At 41.9% G+C, this 18,807-nt stretch overlaps 1 protein-coding gene across 3 annotated transcripts; it reads right to left on the bottom strand.

Annotated features, from left to right (window-relative positions):
• Positions 1-18,475, bottom strand: chrna5 (cholinergic receptor, nicotinic, alpha 5). 3 transcript variants are annotated; one of them, XM_021607231.2, is made up of 8 exons: positions 18,022-18,474; positions 17,646-17,801; positions 12,759-12,910; positions 11,196-11,240; positions 5,737-5,846; positions 1,651-1,828; positions 751-1,482; positions 1-443 (listed from the first exon to the last, which is right to left on the bottom strand). In XM_021607231.2, the coding sequence occupies exons 2-8, from the start codon at positions 17,722-17,724 to the stop codon at positions 285-287; spliced, it is 1,455 nt and encodes a 484-aa protein (XP_021462906.1). In that variant the 5' UTR covers positions 17,725-17,801; positions 18,022-18,474; the 3' UTR covers positions 1-284. The 3 variants fall into 3 exon arrangements, with proteins under 3 accessions (XP_021462906.1, XP_021462907.1, XP_036836588.1); XM_021607232.2 differs by adding an exon at positions 14,004-14,073 and having other exon boundaries at positions 17,646-18,468; XM_036980693.1 differs by having other exon boundaries at positions 17,646-18,475.
• Positions 18,476-18,807: the final 332 nt, after the last annotated feature.

The raw sequence follows: 18,807 nt of genomic DNA, 5'->3' as shown, positions 1-18,807 counted from the left end.
TTGTATTCATTGTTATACTTTACTTTGTGAGATATGCCTATAGGGAGGTATCCTCCTTTCAGAATATAAAACAATTGATTGTTAATTTAATCTATAAACAGATACAGCAACATAGAGACAATAATCCCTCATTAATTTACACAAATCAAAAATCATGATGGAACTAGAATCCATTGCAATTATAACTGGTCTCCCACACCCACGTGAGTAAGTGTCTCTTTATCTGCACTGACTGTAGTGTCTCTGAAATTATTGTGCTCAGTGCACTTAGTCTCAGTTTAGTCTTATCCGCTGCCACCTGCATGGTTGGGGACGATGATGTTTGCCCATTTGTAGATGACAGGGATGAAGAGCAGAGCAGAGCCCAGTACTGAGACCAGGAGAAAGGTCCACAGGAACACACGATCCAGAACTTGAGCCACAAACTTCCAGTCCTGCACCACCTGGAGAGAGAGACCAAAACGCCCTTCAGACACCAACACATGACCTCGTTGACACAGGCTGGGAGTGCTTTGCACTCAGAGGTGCAGTTGCATGTGACAAGCAGAGAATGGAGACAAATATACAGTATGGAGATGATGAATATATAGAGAGAATTACAGTAAGACTTCAAAAACCTAAATTCAGTACTATAGAATTGATTTTGAATGGTGTTCAAGTCATAACAAACAAACACAATATTCTCTCATGCCAACTTTGTCATTGATACTGAGGGACAGACTGATTCTCTGTAACTCAATGGGATCTTACCTCTCTGACCTCGTTCTCCTTGACCACATGCATGGTGATGTAGCGGATAGAATCCAAAGCAGCCTGCAGGTTATTCCTAGAGGAGAGATGAGGGGTGGACTCTGGTGAACAACCCTTCGTAATGCCCCCTACTACCCCCTCTCTTCTTGCCAGTCCTGCCCACTCTCTCCCTGTCAGTCCTTCCCTGGCCCCGCCTGGGGTAGCATAGCGGTCCACGTGGCTGCGCATACACAGCAGCTTAGGCAGCTTGTGCAGGAAGATACGGCGCACCCAGGGCGCCATGCCTTGGTGCGTGGATGAGGAGCGGTGGTGGATGTTGATAGCGAAGACGGTGATGACAATTGAGAGCGTGACAAAGATCATGGTGAACACCAGGTACTCCCCGATAAGAGGGATGACCTTGGAGGAGGACGGAATAATCTCCTCGATCACGAGCAGGAAGACGGTGAGGGACACCAGCACAGAGGTGCACAGGGAGATCTTCTCCCCGCCGTTGGAGGGCAGGTAGAAGACCAGGATGGTGAGGAAGGAAAGGCCGATACAGGGGATAATGAGGAAGAGGGTGTAGAAGAGCGGCAGTCTACGGATGATAAAGGAGTAGGTGATGAAGGGGAAGTGGCAGGGACCGTCCATCCTCAGACCACGGCTGCCTGTCGCTTTCACTATCTCCCATTCACCATTGTCAAAGTAGTCCCTCTTATCTACATGGAAGTCCTCCAGGAGGATGTCAACCTATTGAATGAATACAAGGTTAGAAAAGATGAAACATCAACAGACGTATCTTCCCTTCAACTCCCCAAAGTATAAACAAGAGATTAACACATTTCTGACATCAATTAAAGACTGTATGGTCATTACTATACTGTAGACTGTTTCACAATGCTGTGTAGGCTATACAACCTGTGAGCCATCATAGGTCCAGGAGCCAAACTTCATGGAGCAGTTCTGCAGGTCAAAGGGGAAGAAGGTGACATCGATGATGCAGGCTGACTTGTAGTTAGCGGGCTGTGTCCAGATGATGGTGCCATCATACTTGACAACAGCCTTGGTGACAGAGCCCTCAAAACGTCCATCGGCACTGTTAGAGGAAAGGGTTAACATCTGTTTATCGTCTACGAGGTTGAATCAGGCTTTTCTTGATGTGTTGGATTAATTGAATTTGTGCTGTTCAAAATATAGTCTATGCTGTGTAGGGTTGCAAAAGCTACCGGTAATTTCCCAAAGTTACTGGAATCATCAATTTTGGTATTTAACAGACAATCTATGGCAATCTAACGTAACTTTCGTAATTTATACTTGAAAAACGTATTTAAAAACAATTATGAATATATAGTATTAATGTATTATATCTGTGTCCATATTGTCCATGAGTTTCTAGTAGATAGACCATACGGTTCAAGAGAAAATAACCTAATTAATTAAAAAAAAAACATTTCATCAACAAAAGCATTCTTTTCAATTAACTCTGCAACACAACTGCCACCAGTTTGACGCCAAAACACTGACAACAAACACATACTGACATAGTAAAAAATGTTGAAACCCTCATATTAAACACCAATGGTATTCACTAAGTTTATGGTTTATATTTAGGTTAATGTTTTACAGCTTTGTCATTCTATTTTATTACTGCATTTACACAATTCCGACTGTTTTAATTAATTGGTCTTTTGAACAATCAGATCAACTCTGAAAAAGATCTGATGTGAAAAGATCTGATGTGATTGATCAAAAGACCAATTAGTAGAAAAAATATCAGAATTGGGCTTCCTGTGTAAAAACAGCCACAGAGGGCCAGAGATTGTTACAGACGCCTGTGATAATCTGAAGTACCCAAAAGGGCAACTAGATGTCTTGTAATAGATTACATAAAATCCATGAAACATACCAAAATTCTGGTAGTTTACTGGTAAACTTAGAAAGTTTCCAGTATTATGCAGTGCTTGACTTGGGATGGAAGTAGTGTAGGAGCTGTATTATTCCAAGTCGGTACATTAGAGATTATGTTATAGAGACCTCTGATTATTCACTGTTAGTGGATTAAACTCATTTTCCATTACTTCTATATGACCTTCAACTAAAAAAAAATCATGACTATTATTATAGCTTACATGAAAAAGTAAGCATTATTGACACTGGAAAGATGAAGTGTCTGATTCCATGTAGACCTACCACGTCTTTCTCCTGCTGTTGTGCCCTTGATCAAGGCACGTAGCCCCCCAGATAGAGATGGACTGTTAGTCACATGTTGTCATCATGTGGTCAACTCTCTATCTGGAGAGCAGGGTGTGCAGGCTTGGCTTTTTCAACATTACAACCAAATACTTTTGTCTCTATAAAATGATTCTCTCATTCAACAAATGGATAAGGTAGGCTTCTTCAAAGCAAGGTATTAACTAGATCTGTTTATATATAAGGCACAAATATTTATGTTTTGAGGGAGATCTATGCACAAAAATGTATTTGTCAATTTCTTAGAATATTTTTACGTTGCCGCAATTACATGTCTACTGTTTAATAGAGGGGAATCCCAGTTGTTTAACATTGCAGATAGGCTCTACAGTGCCGGTGGAAAGGCAACAACGAAATTAATGCTTAGTTAGCTATAAGTTAGTTAACTAGCGAGATAACTGCTACAAGTTACAGTGCCTTGCGAAAGTATTCGGCCCCCTTGAACTTTGCGACCTTTTGCCACATTTCAGGCTTCAAACATAAAGATATAAAACTGTATTTTTTTGTGAAGAATCAGCAACAAGTGGGACACAATCATGAAGTGGAACGACATTTATTGGATATTTCTAACTTTTTTAACAAATCAAAAACTGAACAATTGGGCGTGCAAAATTATTCAGCCCCCTTAAGGTAATACTTTGTAGCGCCACCTTTTGCTGCGATTACAGCTGTAAGTCGCTTGGGGTATGTCTCTATCAGTTTTGCACATCGAGAGACTGACATTTTTTCCCATTCCTCCTTGCAAAACAGCTCGAGCTCAGTGAGGTTGGATGGAGAGCATTTGTGAACAGCAGTTTTCAGTTCTTTCCACAGATTCTCGATTGGATTCAGGTCTGGACTTTGACTTGGCCATTCTAACACCTGGATATGTTTATTTTTGAACCATTCCATTGTAGATTTTGCTTTATGTTTTGGATCATTGTCTTGTTGGAAGACAAATCTCCGTCCCAGTCTCAGGTCTTTTGCAGACTCCATCAGGTTTTCTTCCAGAATGGTCCTGTATTTGGCTCCATCCATCTTCCCATCAATTTTAACCATCTTCCCTGTCCCTGCTGAAGAAAAGCAGGCCCAAACCATGATGCTGCCACCACCATGTTTGACAGTGGGGATGGTGTGTTCAGCTGTGTTGCTTTTACGCCAAACATAACGTTTTGCATTGTTGCCAAAAAGTTCAATTTTGGTTTCATCTGACCAGAGCACCTTCTTCCACATGTTTGGTGTGTCTCCCATGTGGCTTGTGGCAAACTTTAAACAACACTTTTTATGGATATCTTTAAGAAATGGCTTTCTTCTTGCTACTCTTCCATAAAGGCCAGATTTGTGCAATATTCGACTGATTGTTGTCCTATGGACAGAGTCTCCCACCTCAGCTGTAGATCTCTGCAGTTCATCCAGAGTGATCATGGGCCTCTTGGCTGCATCTCTGATCAGTCTTCTCCTTGTATGAGCTTAAAGTTTAGAGGGACGGCCAGGTCTTGGTAGATTTGCAGTGGTCTGATACTCCTTCCATTTCAAAATTATCGCTTGCACAGTGCTCCTTGGGATGTTTAAAGCTTGGGAAATCTTTTTGTATCCAAATCCGGCTTTAAACTTCTTCACAACAGTATCTCGGACCTGCCTGGTGTGTTCCTTGTTCTTCATGATGCTCTCTGCGCTTTTAACGGACCTCTGAGACTATCACAGTGCAGGTGCATTTATACGGAGACTTGATTACACACAGGTGGATTGTATTTATCATCATTAGTCATTTAGGTCAACGTTGGATCATTCAGAGATCCTCACTGAACTTCTGGAGAGAGTTTGCTGCACTGAAAGTAAAGGGGCTGAATAATTTTGCACGCCCAATTTTTCAGTTTTTGATTTGTTAAAAAAGTTTGAAATATCCAATAAATGTCATTCCACTTCACGATTGTGTCCCACTTGTTGTTGATTCTTCACAAAAAAATACAGTTTTATATCTTTATGTTTGAAGCCTGAAATGTGGCAAAAGGTCGCAAAGTTCAAGGGGGCCGAATACTTTCGCAAGGCACTGTATATTTTGAATTGGTGATCTAGTTAGTCTGTCTGTCATTATGGAATACCTGCTGCTGGAATGTCGCGCTCTCTCTCTCCTCGGGCAACATCACACTGGCACACACGCAACCCCACACTGGCACACACGCAACACCACACTGTCACACACGCAACACCACAGACATGCACTGAAGGGTCATTCCGATAATGGCTGATATGTAGTTATTTTTATTGATTGACCATATTTAAAAGTGTGCTTTTTTGAATTACATTCGAAACAGTTATTCAACTAATTTCCATTACTTTTCATTACCTTACAAACCCTCGTTTGACAATTTGGAGCAGGATTCATGCCATTCAGCCTAGCACTTTTTCAATCTGCGCTATCTCGAACAGCCTATATTGGCACTCACAGATTCAGAGACTAGCGACAAATAAACTTGAACAAAGCAGAAACTCGCCATTGCTATTCAATGAAGATCCCACCTTCATTCAGATTTGATCAACCTTTTTTGGCTCGGTGTGTGAATCTGGGCCAGCGAAAGGCAACTTTGTTTTTAAAGAGGAGCTGTACGTTGTGCTAGTACGGCGTTCCGGACAGCTACGGCCCAAATCAAGCACTGGTAATATACCCTCCCTTTGCAACCCTAATGTGGAGATTATATTGCACCGAAAGTGTTAGTTCAATATCAGTGCCATCTTTTGTTCTACTGTTGGCAGTCTGTTGGGCATGGTACTTACTTGTCATAGAGCACAATGTCTGGGATCCAGATGGAGTCCGAGGGGACTCTGATGTTAGTGATGCCCAGGTAGTCATCAGGGTCCCAGCGTAGCTTCATGTCCAACCATTCCTAAACAGGAGAGAGAGAGAGAGAGAGAGAGAGGGGGGGATGAGTCATCTCTTTTTACAAGCGGATCCATTTGACAAGACTGCTGCTGGAGCTCGCCATGAATTACTTTTCTCCTCATGAGAGACATTTGATTGCACTACACCATATACTGAGTGTACAAAACATTAAGAACACCTGCTCTTTCCAGGACATAGACTGACCAGGTGAATCCAGGTGAAAGCTATGATCCCTTGTTGATGTCACTTGTTGAATCCACTTCAATCAGTGTAGATGAAGGGGAGGAGACAGGTTAAAGAAACAAATAAAGTAGATAGTAGGAGAGAAGCACTGATGTGGACAGAGCAATATCTTCAACCTTATGTCCTCATTCACCGCTGACAAATAGATGTGGCCATGCAGTGGTGTAAAGTACTACTTCAGTATTTTTTGGGTGTATCTGAACTTTACTTTACTATTTATACGTATTTTTGACAGCTTTTATTTTTACTTCACTACATTCCTAAAGACAATTATGTACTTTTTACTCCATACATTTTCCCTGACACCCAAAAGTACTCGTTATAAGCAGGGCAGAAAATGGTCCAATTCGCACAATTATCAAGAGAACATCCCTGGTCATCCCTACTGCCTCTGATCTGGCGGACTCTTTGGAGGCAGTTGAAAGTCCGTGTTGCCCAGCAACAGCCCCAAAACATCACTGATCTAGACACAAATGCTTTATCTGTAAACAATGTCTGAGTGTTGGAGTGTGACCCTGGCTATCTGTAAAATAAATTGTGCCGTCTGGTTTGCTTAATAGAAGGAATTTTAAATTATTCATACTTTTACTTTCGATACTTAAGTATATTTTAGCAATTACATTTACTTTTGATACTTAAGTATATTTAAAACCAAATACTTTTAGACTTTTACTGAAGTAGTATTTTATTGGGTGACTCACTTTTACTTGAGTCTTTTTCTATTAAGGTATCTTTACTTTGACTCAAGTATGAGTATTTAGTACTTTTTCCACCACTGTGGCCATGTTAGCTATTGCCCTCTGTCCTCTGATTTGCATGGAGTTGTTTGTCATTGTGGCAGACTTGGGAGAGGCTGACCTGCTGACCCTGGTCTGGAGTGATGATTCCCTGGCTGCAGAGAGCCGATGCAGTCAGAGGATATGAATTAAGCTGCCAAGAGGGCTGGGTGGCAAGGCAGGATGCCGGGGGGCGGGAGTTGCAAAGTGGGTGGCTCGTGTGGGCACAAGAGAAGGTGGAGGAGGGTGGGGAGAAATGAAGATGTGAGCTTTTCGTGAAATGCCACCAGAACAAGGGGACATGCAGGGGGAAGGGAGGTTGATTGTTACTCTAAATGCCATGTCGCCTTTGTGTGTCTAGCTGACGCTGCTGTAGAGCAGTGGTTCCCAACCTTTTTTGGTTATTGTACTCCCAACTGAATTTTGCTTTGCCTGGAGTACCCCTGAAGTACCCGCTTATGTGCATGTAACCCTATGGACTTATGAGTCTTTTCAATTACCCCCTCTGGATAGGCCAAGTACCCCCGGGGGTCCTAGTACCTCTGGTTGGGAACCACTGCTGTAGAGTGTTGTGAATTATACAGTGGGGCAAAAAAGTATTTAGTCAGCCACCAATTGTGCAAGTTCTCCCACTTAAAAAGATGAGAGAGGCCTGTTATTGTCATCATAGGTACACTTCAACTATGACAGACAAAATGAGAAGTTTGTGTCTGAATGTCTGAAGTTTGCTAGAGAGCATTTGGATGATCCAGAAGAAGATTGGGAGAATGTCATATGGTCAGATGAAACCAAAATATAACTTTTTGGTAAAAACTCAACTTGTCTTGTTTGGAGGACAAAGAATGCTGAGTTGCATCCAAAGAACACCGTACCTACTGTGAAGCATGGGGGTGGAAACATCATGCTTTGGGGCTGTTTTTCTGTAAAGGGACCAGGACGACTGATCCTTGTAAAGGAAAGAATGAATGGGGCCATGTATCGTGAGATTTTGAGTGAAAACCTCCTTCCATCAGCAAGGGCATTGAAGATGAAACGTGGCTTGGTGTTTCAGCATGACAATGATCCCAAACACACCGCCCGGGCAACGAAGGAGTGGCTTCGTTAGAAGCATTTCAAGGTCCTGGAGTGGCCTAGCCAGTCTCCAGATCTCAACCCCATAGAAAATCTTTGGAGGCAGTTGAAAGTCCGTGTTGCCCAGCAACAGCCCCAAAACATCACTGATCTAGAGGAGATCTGCATGGAGGAATGGGACAAAATACCAGCAACAGTGTGTGAAAACCTTGTGAAGACTTACAGAAAACGTTTGACCTCTGTCATTGCCAACAAAGGGTATATAACAAAGTATTGAGATAAACTTTTGTTATTGACCAAATACTTATTTTCCACCATAATTTGCAAATCAATTAATTAAAAATCCTACAATGTGATTTTCTGGATTTTTTTTTCTAATTTTGTCTGTCATAGTTGAAGTGTACCTATGATGAAATTTTACAGGCCTCTCTCATCTTTAAGTGGGAGAACTTGCACAATTGGTGGCTGACTAAATACTTTTTTGCCCCACTGTACAATGGGTGGGTCTAATCCTGGACGCTGATTGGTTAAAACCGCATTCCAGTCGGTGTCTATTCCACAAGTTACCACCGGCTAAAGCTGTGACGTTGAAATGCCTATTTGCACTGTTCAATCTCACTCTGCAATCCACTGTCTCATCAGCCCAGCCAGACAATTTATAAACATGACCTCCAATGTAAAAAGCACCTAGACATTGTCTCCCATTTCTTTTAGACTAGCATTTGGTTTTCAATTTGTCTCTGACATTCGTACCATTATTTAATTTTGAAATTTGATCTCCAGCTGTCCCATAGTAATGAAGGTGTAGGGGTCGGGAGTAGGGACAAGACAGACAAGCAGGCAGCTTTTCTCAGCCAGTCAATTTTTGGGGAGATATATACAAAAAAATGTCATTAGAAACAGGTAAAATAATTGAAGTGCAGCTAGTTTGCGGTCTTTCCAGCTTCAGTTTGAAGTGATTGTGTTAGCTTTGTTGTTGGCTAACTCCTCTGAACAATAGCGTTCTGACGAGCGAGCACATTTTCTATGACAGGTGAAATCGCGCATCATCATTGTTATGGATGTATCCAAATAAATGTCACTAGAAAACAGCTTAAACGAACGACTGGGTCGCATCCATAGATACAGAACAAAAATACTTAACAACTGGGTCACGTCTCTGAGAACCAAACCGATAGAATGAACAACCAGCCGACTTGGGTAGAAACACCTAGATTTGTGTCAGGACTATATCTTCTGGAACGATGAAATAGTATGAATAAATTCCTCAAAATAACTTTTTAATTAAAATATGCTAATCATTATTTAAATACAGTGCCTTGCGAAAGTATTCGGCCCCCTTGAACTTTGCGACCTTTTGCCACATTTCAGGCTTCAAACATAAAGATATAAAACTGTATTTTTTTGTGAAGAATCAGCAACAAGTGGGACACAATCATGAAGTGGAACGACATTTATTGGATATTTCTAACTTTTTTAACAAATCAAAAACTGAAAAATTGGGCGTGCAAAATTATTCAGCCCCCTTAAGTTAATACTTTGTAGCGCCACCTTTTGCTGCGATTACAGCTGAGGATGAGTGAGGATCTCTGAATGATCCAATGTTGACCTAAATGACTAATGATGATAAATACAATCCACCTGTGTGTAATCAAGTCTCCGTATAAATGCACCTGCACTGTGATAGTCTCAGAGGTCCGTTAAAAGCGCAGAGAGCATCATGAAGAACAAGGAACACACCAGGCAGGTCCGAGATACTGTTGTGAAGAAGTTTAAAGCCGGATTTGGATACAAAAAGATTTCCCAAGCTTTAAACATCCCAAGGAGCACTGTGCAAGCGATAATTTTGAAATGGAAGGAGTATCAGACCACTGCAAATCTACCAAGACCTAGCCGTCCCTCTAAACTTTCAGCTCATACAAGGAGAAGACTGATCAGAGATGCAGCCAAGAGGCCCATGATCACTCTGGATGAACTGCAGAGATCTACAGCTGAGGTGGGAGACTCTGTCCATAGGACAACAATCAGTCGTATATTGCACAAATCTGGCCTTTATGGAAGAGTGGCAAGAAGAAAGCCATTTCTTAAAGATATCCATAAAAAGTGTTGTTTAAAGTTTGCCACAAGCCACCTGGGAGACACACCAAACATGTGGAAGAAGGTGCTCTGGTCAGATGAAACCAAAATTGAACTTTTTGGCAACAATGCAAAACGTTATGTTTGGCGTAAAAGCAACACAGCTGAACACACCATCCCCACTGTCAAACATGGTGGTGGCAGCATCATGGTTTGGGCCTGCTTTTCTTCAGCAGGGACAGGGAAGATGGTTAAAATTGATGGGAAGATGGATGGAGCCAAATACAGGACCATTCTGGAAGAAAACCTGATGGAGTCTGCAAAAGACCTGAGACTGGGACGGAGATTTGTCTTCCAACAAGACTGATCCAAAACATAAAGCAAAATCTACAATGGAATGGTTCAAAAATAAACATATCCAGGTGTTAGAATGGCCAAGTCAAAGTCCAGACCTGAATCCAATCGAGAATCTGTGGAAAGAACTGAAAACTGCTGTTCACAAATGCTCTCCATCCAACCTCACTGAGCTCGAGCTGTTTTGCAAGGAGGAATGGGAAAAAATGTCAGTCTCTCGATGTGCAAAACTGATAGAGACATACCCCAAGCGACTTACAGCTGTAATCGCAGCAAAAGGTGGCGCTACAAAGTATTAACTTAAGGGGGCTGAATAATTTTGCACGCCCAATTTTTCAGTTTTTGATTTGTTAAAAAAGTTAGAAATATCCAATAAATGTCGTTCCACTTCATGATTGTGTCCCACTTGTTGCTGATTCTTCACAAAAAAATACAGTTTTATATCTTTATGTTTGTGGCAAAAGGTCGCAAAGTTCAAGGGGGCCGAATACTTTCGCAAGGCACTGCGTATAATCACCTCAAAGACGGTGATTGGAGGACATATTGAACAGCACTCAGGCCTAACAACCCCCGTGCTAATTTATCCTCCAAACACTGGCTTCTCAGGTAATATCAATTAATTATTTATTTAACTAGGCAAGTCAGTTAAGAACAAATTCTTATTTTCAATGACGGCCTAGGAACCGTGGGTTAACTGCCTTGTTCAGGGGCAGAACGACAGATGTTTCGGGATTTGAACTTGCAACCTTCCGGTTACTACTCCAACGCTGTAACTAGGCTAGGCTACCCTGCCGCCCCATTACCCTATACCCCAAATATGTTTAAGATCTTGCCTGTTTCATCCACACATTGGTTGTCATCAACTGGTTCTTCTCGTCCTGTAATGGAGAGAGCATACTGTAAAGGTTTTATCTGTACCTTTGTGTTGTTATACAGTCAGTATGTTTGTAAATGTGTTAAAAAACAGAATGTAAATGAGTCTAAATGTATTTATAGTGATATATTCTTTGCAGTGATGTAATGTACTTAAGTAAAAAATACTTTAAACTACTCAAGTCGTTTTTTGGGGTATCTGTACTTTGCTGTTTTTATTTTTGATTACTTTTACTTCACTACATTCCTGAAGAAAATAATGTACTTTTTACTCAATACGTTTTCCCTGACACCCAAAAGTAATCATTACATTTTGAATTCTTAGCAGGACAGGAAAATGGTCCAATGCACACACTTAGAAGAAAACATCTGTCACGCCCTGACCTTAGTTTTCTATGTTTTATGCATTATTTTGGTCAGGTCAGGGTGTGACGAGGATGGGTATGCCTGTTAGTCCTGTCTAGGGTTTTTTGTATATCTAGGGGTGTTTGTCAGTCTAGGATTATTATAGGTCTATGGTGGCCTGAATTGGTTCCCAATCAGAGACAGCTGTTTATCGTTGTCTCTGATTGGGGATCCTATTTAGGTTGCCATTTGCAATTTTGGTTTGGTGGGTTATTGTCTATGTGTAGTTGCCTGTCAGCACTTGTTACTCGTCACGGTCAGTTTGTTCTTCGTTTAATTAAAAGAAGAATGTATTCTTATCATGCCTTGGTCTCCTCGTTATGATGAACATGACAACATCGCTGGTCTTCCAGGCCTCACTAAACACACATTCTGGAGTGTGCTACTGATAAATAAATTAAAAAACAAGAAAACGGTGCCGTCTGGTTTGCTTAATTTTTTCAGTTTTACCCCAATTTCAATTGTTAGTAGCTACTATCTTGTCTCATCGCTACAACTCCCGTACGGGCTCGGGAGAGACAAAGGTTGAAAGTAATGCGTCCTCCGATACACAACCCAACCAAGCTACACTGCTTCTTAACACAGCACGCATCCAACCCGGAAGCCAGCCAGTGTCAGAGGACACACCGTGCAAGCCACCAAAGGAGTCACTGGTGCGCAATGAGACAAGGATATCCCTACCGGCCAACCCCTCCCTAACCACACTAGGCCAATTGTGCGTCGCCCCACAGACCTCCCAGTCGTGGCCGGTTACGACAGAGCCTGGGCGTGAACTCAGAGGCTCTGGTGGCACAGCTGGCGCTGCAGTACAGCACCCTTAACCACTGCGCCATCCGGGATGCTTAATTTTAAGAATTTAAAATGGTTTATTCTTTTGATACTTAAGTATATTTTAAAACAAATACTTTTAGACTTTTAGTATTTTACATGGGTTACTTTCACTTTTACTTGAGTCATTTTCCATTAAGGTATCTTTACTTTTACTCAAGTATGACAATTGAGTACTTTTTCCTCCACTGATTCTTTGCCTTGAAAATCCAGCTTGGATTGACAAACATCAAAATAATCATCAGGAAGACACAAACCACAATATCCCATAATATTCCTATTTTTCTCACCACGTCCACTAGCTGGGAGATGGCCAGTCCAAATCTGACCCGTACTGTGCCGTTGAGGTATTCCACAGGCCTCACCCATTTCTGGTAGTTTCTGAAGAGGTTCTTGAACAGTTTGTCCTCTGTCTTGGCATAGGAGGACAGTTTAGGGATTCCTATAGAGGCAGGGAAACACCACATTAGCCTGCATCATGTCAGCGACGTGTTAACAGGGGGCATTATCCTGGTAACAGCTCATGGCCATTGTTCAGCCCAGCTAAAGCAAATTGACAATGATTCATAGTCCCTGGCACCTGACACTTTGTCAATAACCCCATCAATCTCCAGTTTTACGTGCAGGAAATCACCCCAGGGCTCTCAGCATCATGGCAATCACATCTCTGGTCCCTGTTTACCCTCAGACCAGGACCAGACATTCACTATCCAGAGAGGAAGAAAGCTAACTGTCACTTTGTCATGGCAACATAGTCAATACCTTTTATTCATGATTTGGTGTTTTCCACTCCTCGTGGAAGGAGACCAAGGTCAAGTGTGTCCTTCCTGTTAGAATTCTCTGCAAACTAGTATGTTTGATCAGATATGTTGGTGTGTATAACAGAGGTGTAATTTTATTTACAGGGAGGATTTTTGAATAATATGTTTTATTGTTTTTTCCATCAAATGAATCATCCTCTTCCTCCCTGGACAAGACTCCTCTGCTACCAATACAGAGTGGTGCTTCATCCCCAGTTCTTCACCATGGAAGTAGGCCTATAAACAATCTAACAGTGATTAAAGGTAAGAGTCACTTGGCTGGGGTTCAAGCAATAAAAGGCTGTCCAAACCTTTAAAAGCTAATGAAGGTTTGGCACAGTATAAACTAAAGATAGTTGCATTTGTGCACCAATTTCCTCCGTAATTGATGACTCACTGTCTGCCGGCTGCATAGACATGGAGAGATTAAATATGACTCCATTGTTCCATGTGTGTGATGCCACCACTAGTGTCAGGTGGGAAGGTTTCAATAGTGTGGGCTGCCTAGTTAGCGTCCTACCATCATCCAACACTAATGTGTTTCTTCCTATCAGCTCTGTTCTATTTAGTGTCTCTCTCTGTAAATCCTCAGTCAGTCATCCCCCGCTCTGGTCTAATTTCATTTGTCTCCGTGTGTTTTCTATCTGGATTATGAGGAAGGAAGCCCCAATGAGTTTCACTCTCCATAACTTCATTACAGATGGATTTGATGTTGTGACTGTGGTTGATGGATACCTCATTGTATCAGTGCATCAGCTGGCTTCTGTGGCATGCTGGTATCCATGACAGCCTGGTGGTGTAGGCCCTAGGGGGGTTGATGATGGAGAGAAAGGCTAGAGGGTGGAGCTTTGGATAGAGGAAGCGTTTTATGTGTGAAGGACACAGTGAGGTCTTTGTGCCCCCTAAAGACTAGCTGGGTGTTTAGACAGAGAGAGACCGAAGGTGCACCTTTCATATTAAAGACATCAGCCGTCAGTCTAGTCCACATACAACTGCTGACTGGGAGGGAAATCTAGAGTTAGCCTCTGTAAATGCAGTATTAAGCACAAGCAAATCTCAGTATTCAATTATTATATTCAGCACTTTAGTTCCAACGAAGGATGTAACGTTGCTGTATTACTGCTGGAAACAGCTCTCCAGCTCAGAGAAAATGAAGAAGTATTGATTCAATTCTTGAGGGACACAATGCTTTTAAATCATTCCCCACGTGCTTATGGGCTTATTTTATGTGCGTTCAATATGGCTGTAAATTTACCTGAGGATGACAGGCCCAATGCGGGGCCGACTACAATTAACACCCCTGTGTCATCCTCAGGCTCAGGATCAATAGCAGCATTCTTAGACCTCCTCAGTCAATATCACTGGGATTAGCAGATTCATCATCTTTACACGTTCTGTCTCTCAGCACAGCTTCCTGCAGAAAATCCTGCTTCATGTCTGGCTTCTCTGGGAGATTCTGAACACTACCCTTTGTGAAAACCAATATAAATATGATCCAAAAATGTGTCATATAACACCTTACAGTACAACCATCATCTATTGTATGTCATTACAAGTAGTAACTTAGCAATGAGCTAAGTAATACTTTTTATATAAGATTTATATGAAATACAAATCATTTAAGTGGGTAAAGACAACTCGTGCTAAATCTCTTCTGCAGCTGACTCTGTTGTCCTTCATTAGACTAACACCAGCAAGTATGCTGAGAACCACGGGACACTGTTAATTTAAACTGAGCAAAGACATCTATATCAAATCAGAGTCTGCACAACTGGAAAATCCTCACAGAGCAAAGGCATTACATACATGGACTACAATATAGTTGCTTCCTTTGATTTCTGTAGTGGAGCAACAATTCAGCATGCATTGTCATGATAGAATGATAAACACAATCTAAAGACCAGTTCCCAACCCTTCACAATATATCTAATTCAGTGTATAGATTGTGTTATAAATGCTCAGTCTTACACTATGTTCAAAAGTTTGAGGTCACTTAGACATTTCCTTGTTTTTGAAAGAAAAGCAATTTTTTTGTCCATTAAAATAACATCAAATTGATCAGAAATACAGTGTTGACATTGTTAATGTTGTAAATTAATATTGTAGCTGGAAATGGAAGATTTTAGTCACCATAGCAGCACCCACTCGTAGCACGCACTCCAGCAGGTATATCTGGTCACCCCCAAAGCCAATTCCTCTTTGGCTGCCTTTCCTTACAGTTCTCTGCTGCCAATGACTGGAACGAACTGCAAAAATCGCTGAAGCTGGAGACCCATATCTCCCTCACTAGCTTTAAGCACCAGCTGTCAGAGCAGCTCACAGATCACTGCACCTGTACATAGCCCATCTGTAAATAGCCCATCCAACTACCTCATCCCCATACTGTATTTATTTATTTATCTTGCTCCTTTGCACCCCAGATTCTCTACTTGCACATTCATCTTCTGCACATCTACCGTTCCAGTGTTTAATGGCTATATTGTAATTACTTCACCACAATGGCCTATTTATTGCCTTACCTCCCTTATCTTACCTCATATGCACACACTGTATATATACTTTTTCTACTGTATTATTGACTGTATGTTTGTTCATTTCATGTGTAACTGTGTTGTTGTATGTGTCGAACTGCTTTGCTTTGTCTTGGCCAGATCGCAGTTGTAAATGAGAACTTGTTCTCAACTAACCTACCTGGTTAAATAAAGGTGAAATTTAATGGAATATCTACATAGGCGTTCTAATATTAGAAAACCCTTTTGCAATTATGTTAGCACAGCTGAAAACTAATGTTCTGATTAAAGAAGCAATAAAACTATTCTTCTTTAGACTAGTTGAGTATCTGGAGCATCAGCATTTGTGGGTTTGGTTACCGGCTCAAAATGGCCAGAAACAAAGACCTTTCTTCTGCTGGCATTCTAGGCAGAGTTGCAAAGAAAAAGCCACATCTCAGACTGGCCAATAAAAATAAAAGATTAAGATGGGCAAAAGAACACAGACACTGGACAGAGGAACTCTGCCTAGAAGGCCAGCATCCCGGAGTCGCCTCTTCACTGTTGACTTTGAGACTCGTGTTTTATTGCTTCTTTAATCAGAATAACAGTTTTCAGTTGTGCTAACATAATTGCAAAAGGGTTTTCTAATGATCAACTAGCCTTTTAAAATAATACACTTGGATTAGCTCACACAACGTGCCATTGGAACACAGGAGTGATGGTTGCTGATAATGGGCCTCTGTACGCCAATGTAGATATTCCATTAAAATAGTAATTTACAACATTAGCAATGTCTACACTGTACTTCTGATCAATTTTATGTTATTTAAATGGACAAAAAAATTGCTTTCATTTAAAAAAAAGGACATTTGTAAGTGACCCCAAACTTTTGAACGGTAGTGTATCTACAATTAGTGTAACCTGATTGTGTGGCCAGTGAGGCATTAGGCCAGTCTATCTCTCCAGAGGATCCCTGGCTGTGTACTGTACTGATGAAAGATGTGAATATTTTATGATTCACCTCGAAAATGTGGGGTTTACAAAAACACCCCAAGAGATGACAGATTAAAATCTGTGACCTTACACATCTCCTAACCCTCTTCTGCTGTCTACACAGCCCATGTTATTTAACCCAGGACATAATTTCATAAGAGGAGTTCCATTACATGTTTCCATTTTAGTTATTTAGCAGACGCTCACGCTCTTATTCAAAACAAATTACAGTGAGCGTCAAACGAGAATCAATCCTGTTTCTGCACAGGTTGGCATGGAGGAGGCAGCCGTGTGGAGCTATCTGGGCTGGCCAGCTTATATTTCTGATATTGACTGGACAGAGTTATTAGAACTCTGAGGTTCTTTCCCCAAGTCGTTAATAGAGATATTTCTTCCCTTATTCAGCTCATCACCTCTCCCAGCTGAACAGAAGGTCACCAACCACAGGAAATTACTGCACTAAACCAGACAGTGCTGCGTATCATATATACTGAATTAACTGAGAGCAGGAAACCAAATCACTCACTTTCATAACAAAGGTTGGCAAAGTCTCTGAGACCATACAGTTTGATTAGAAATCTACTTAAAAGGGAAATTAGGTTTGAATATATTGAGTGGTCATACTGACATTACTCAGCCCATCTGTTAATGACCATCCCTCATCAGTTCCTCTTTTAATTTAATATTAGTCTCAGCTGGTGTTGCCTCTTCACTATCTCCCACCCTCAGATTTTCCATCTGCCCTGCTGCTCATCTCCTTATCATTCTGTTCCCAGTAGATGATCCTAGTTGTGCAGAGTGGGTATCTCTCAGACTGATAACATCTCTGATGGCCCATCACTCTGAGAGTGTCTTTCATGTCCTCCATGGTGGTACTGTGAGGAGAACTTACCCAGAGAGTGACACAGGTGGCAGCAGCAGTATGACAGCAGCAGGAGTAGAGTGGTGGCCGCTGGCCCAACTCTCAGCATGATATCAGAGGGGGCTCCAGATCCACACAGCCAGGGAGCAGTCCCTCAGGCAGCCATGACTACAACACAACTAGAGTCTAGGAAAACACAGCACAACACAGTGCACAAACAGAGGAAGTTATGGGATATGTATGCATCAGTTTAGATACCTTACATGTACACACAAACATGGATACAGATACGCACTGCATACACATAGAAACTAATTTGCACATTTGCAAACACACACATTTCATCTTACACATTTCACAAATACACACATGCACAACAGTGTACATGCGAACACATTACACTCACCTGCTTGGATGTAGTGAACACACACAAACCCATTCACATATGATCACAAACAGACATACTGTGCACATCAGACCTGCATCCTCTATTCCTATCATCCACTCAACACACAATCTATCCTGAATGCAGCGTGAGAGTCCAGACAGTGTGTCGGCAGACAGACAAGCAGCGCTGCTCTCTAGTTTTCCTCCATTCCATGCAGCCCTGCCTCAGCTCAGACAGACGATGCTTCAGTCTCTTGCTGCTGCCTCTAAATGAACGGTAGCACGCTCTCTCTCCTCTCTCTCCTCCTTTTCCTCCTCCTCAACCTCCTCCAGAAAACCAGCCCCCCTTTCTCTCCTCTCTCTCCTCCTTCGCCTCCTCCTCCTCCTCAACCTCCTCCAGAAAGCCAGCCCCCCTCTCTCTCCCAGAAGAGTCTGATCACTAATCACTATCAGGTATCTTCCCCAGCAGCACACTGCCTGCAGCCTGTAGCCTATCCACAGCCAAGTGTCTACACTGCAAGCCCTGCCCTAGCAGCTCTACCTATATAGATCCAGCACACTGATGTTGTTCTCTCTTTTTCTCTCCCCACAGACAGTGGCCAGCAGCGAGTCTGCCTCAGCCATACGTCTAACTAAGGTAACTTAAGGCGGTTGCTTCAGGTTTAATGGCAGGGTTAATAGGGATGGAGGAGCATGTGTGTATCTGTATGTGTGTGTTGAGAGCTTCTCTAATAAACAGCATCCATACCCCTGATACTATAGTAGCTGGAGTACCTGTGGGAAGAGAATATTCCGATTTTGAGAT

Source organism: Oncorhynchus mykiss, chromosome 6, assembly GCF_013265735.2.
Source record: "Oncorhynchus mykiss isolate Arlee chromosome 6, USDA_OmykA_1.1, whole genome shotgun sequence".
Taxonomy (NCBI): Eukaryota; Metazoa; Chordata; class Actinopteri; order Salmoniformes; family Salmonidae; genus Oncorhynchus; species Oncorhynchus mykiss.
The sequence above is the reverse complement of the archived record's forward strand: the minus strand, read 5'-3'. Positions and strand labels throughout refer to the sequence as shown.

Bases quoted from the DNA above. Each gene is read 5' to 3' on its own strand.
- chrna5 (XM_036980693.1), bottom strand. From the start codon at position 17,724: ATGCTGAGAGTTGGGCCAGCGGCCACCACTCTACTCCTGCTGCTGTCA. The intron at 5,847-11,195 runs GCAAGATCTTAA...TCTCCTGTTTAG, and splicing joins CCAATGTGTGGATGAAACAG to GAATGGTTGGACATGAAGCT. The intron at 444-750 runs GTAAGATCCCAT...CTCTCTCTCCAG, and splicing joins AGGAGAACGAGGTCAGAGAG to GTGGTGCAGGACTGGAAGTT.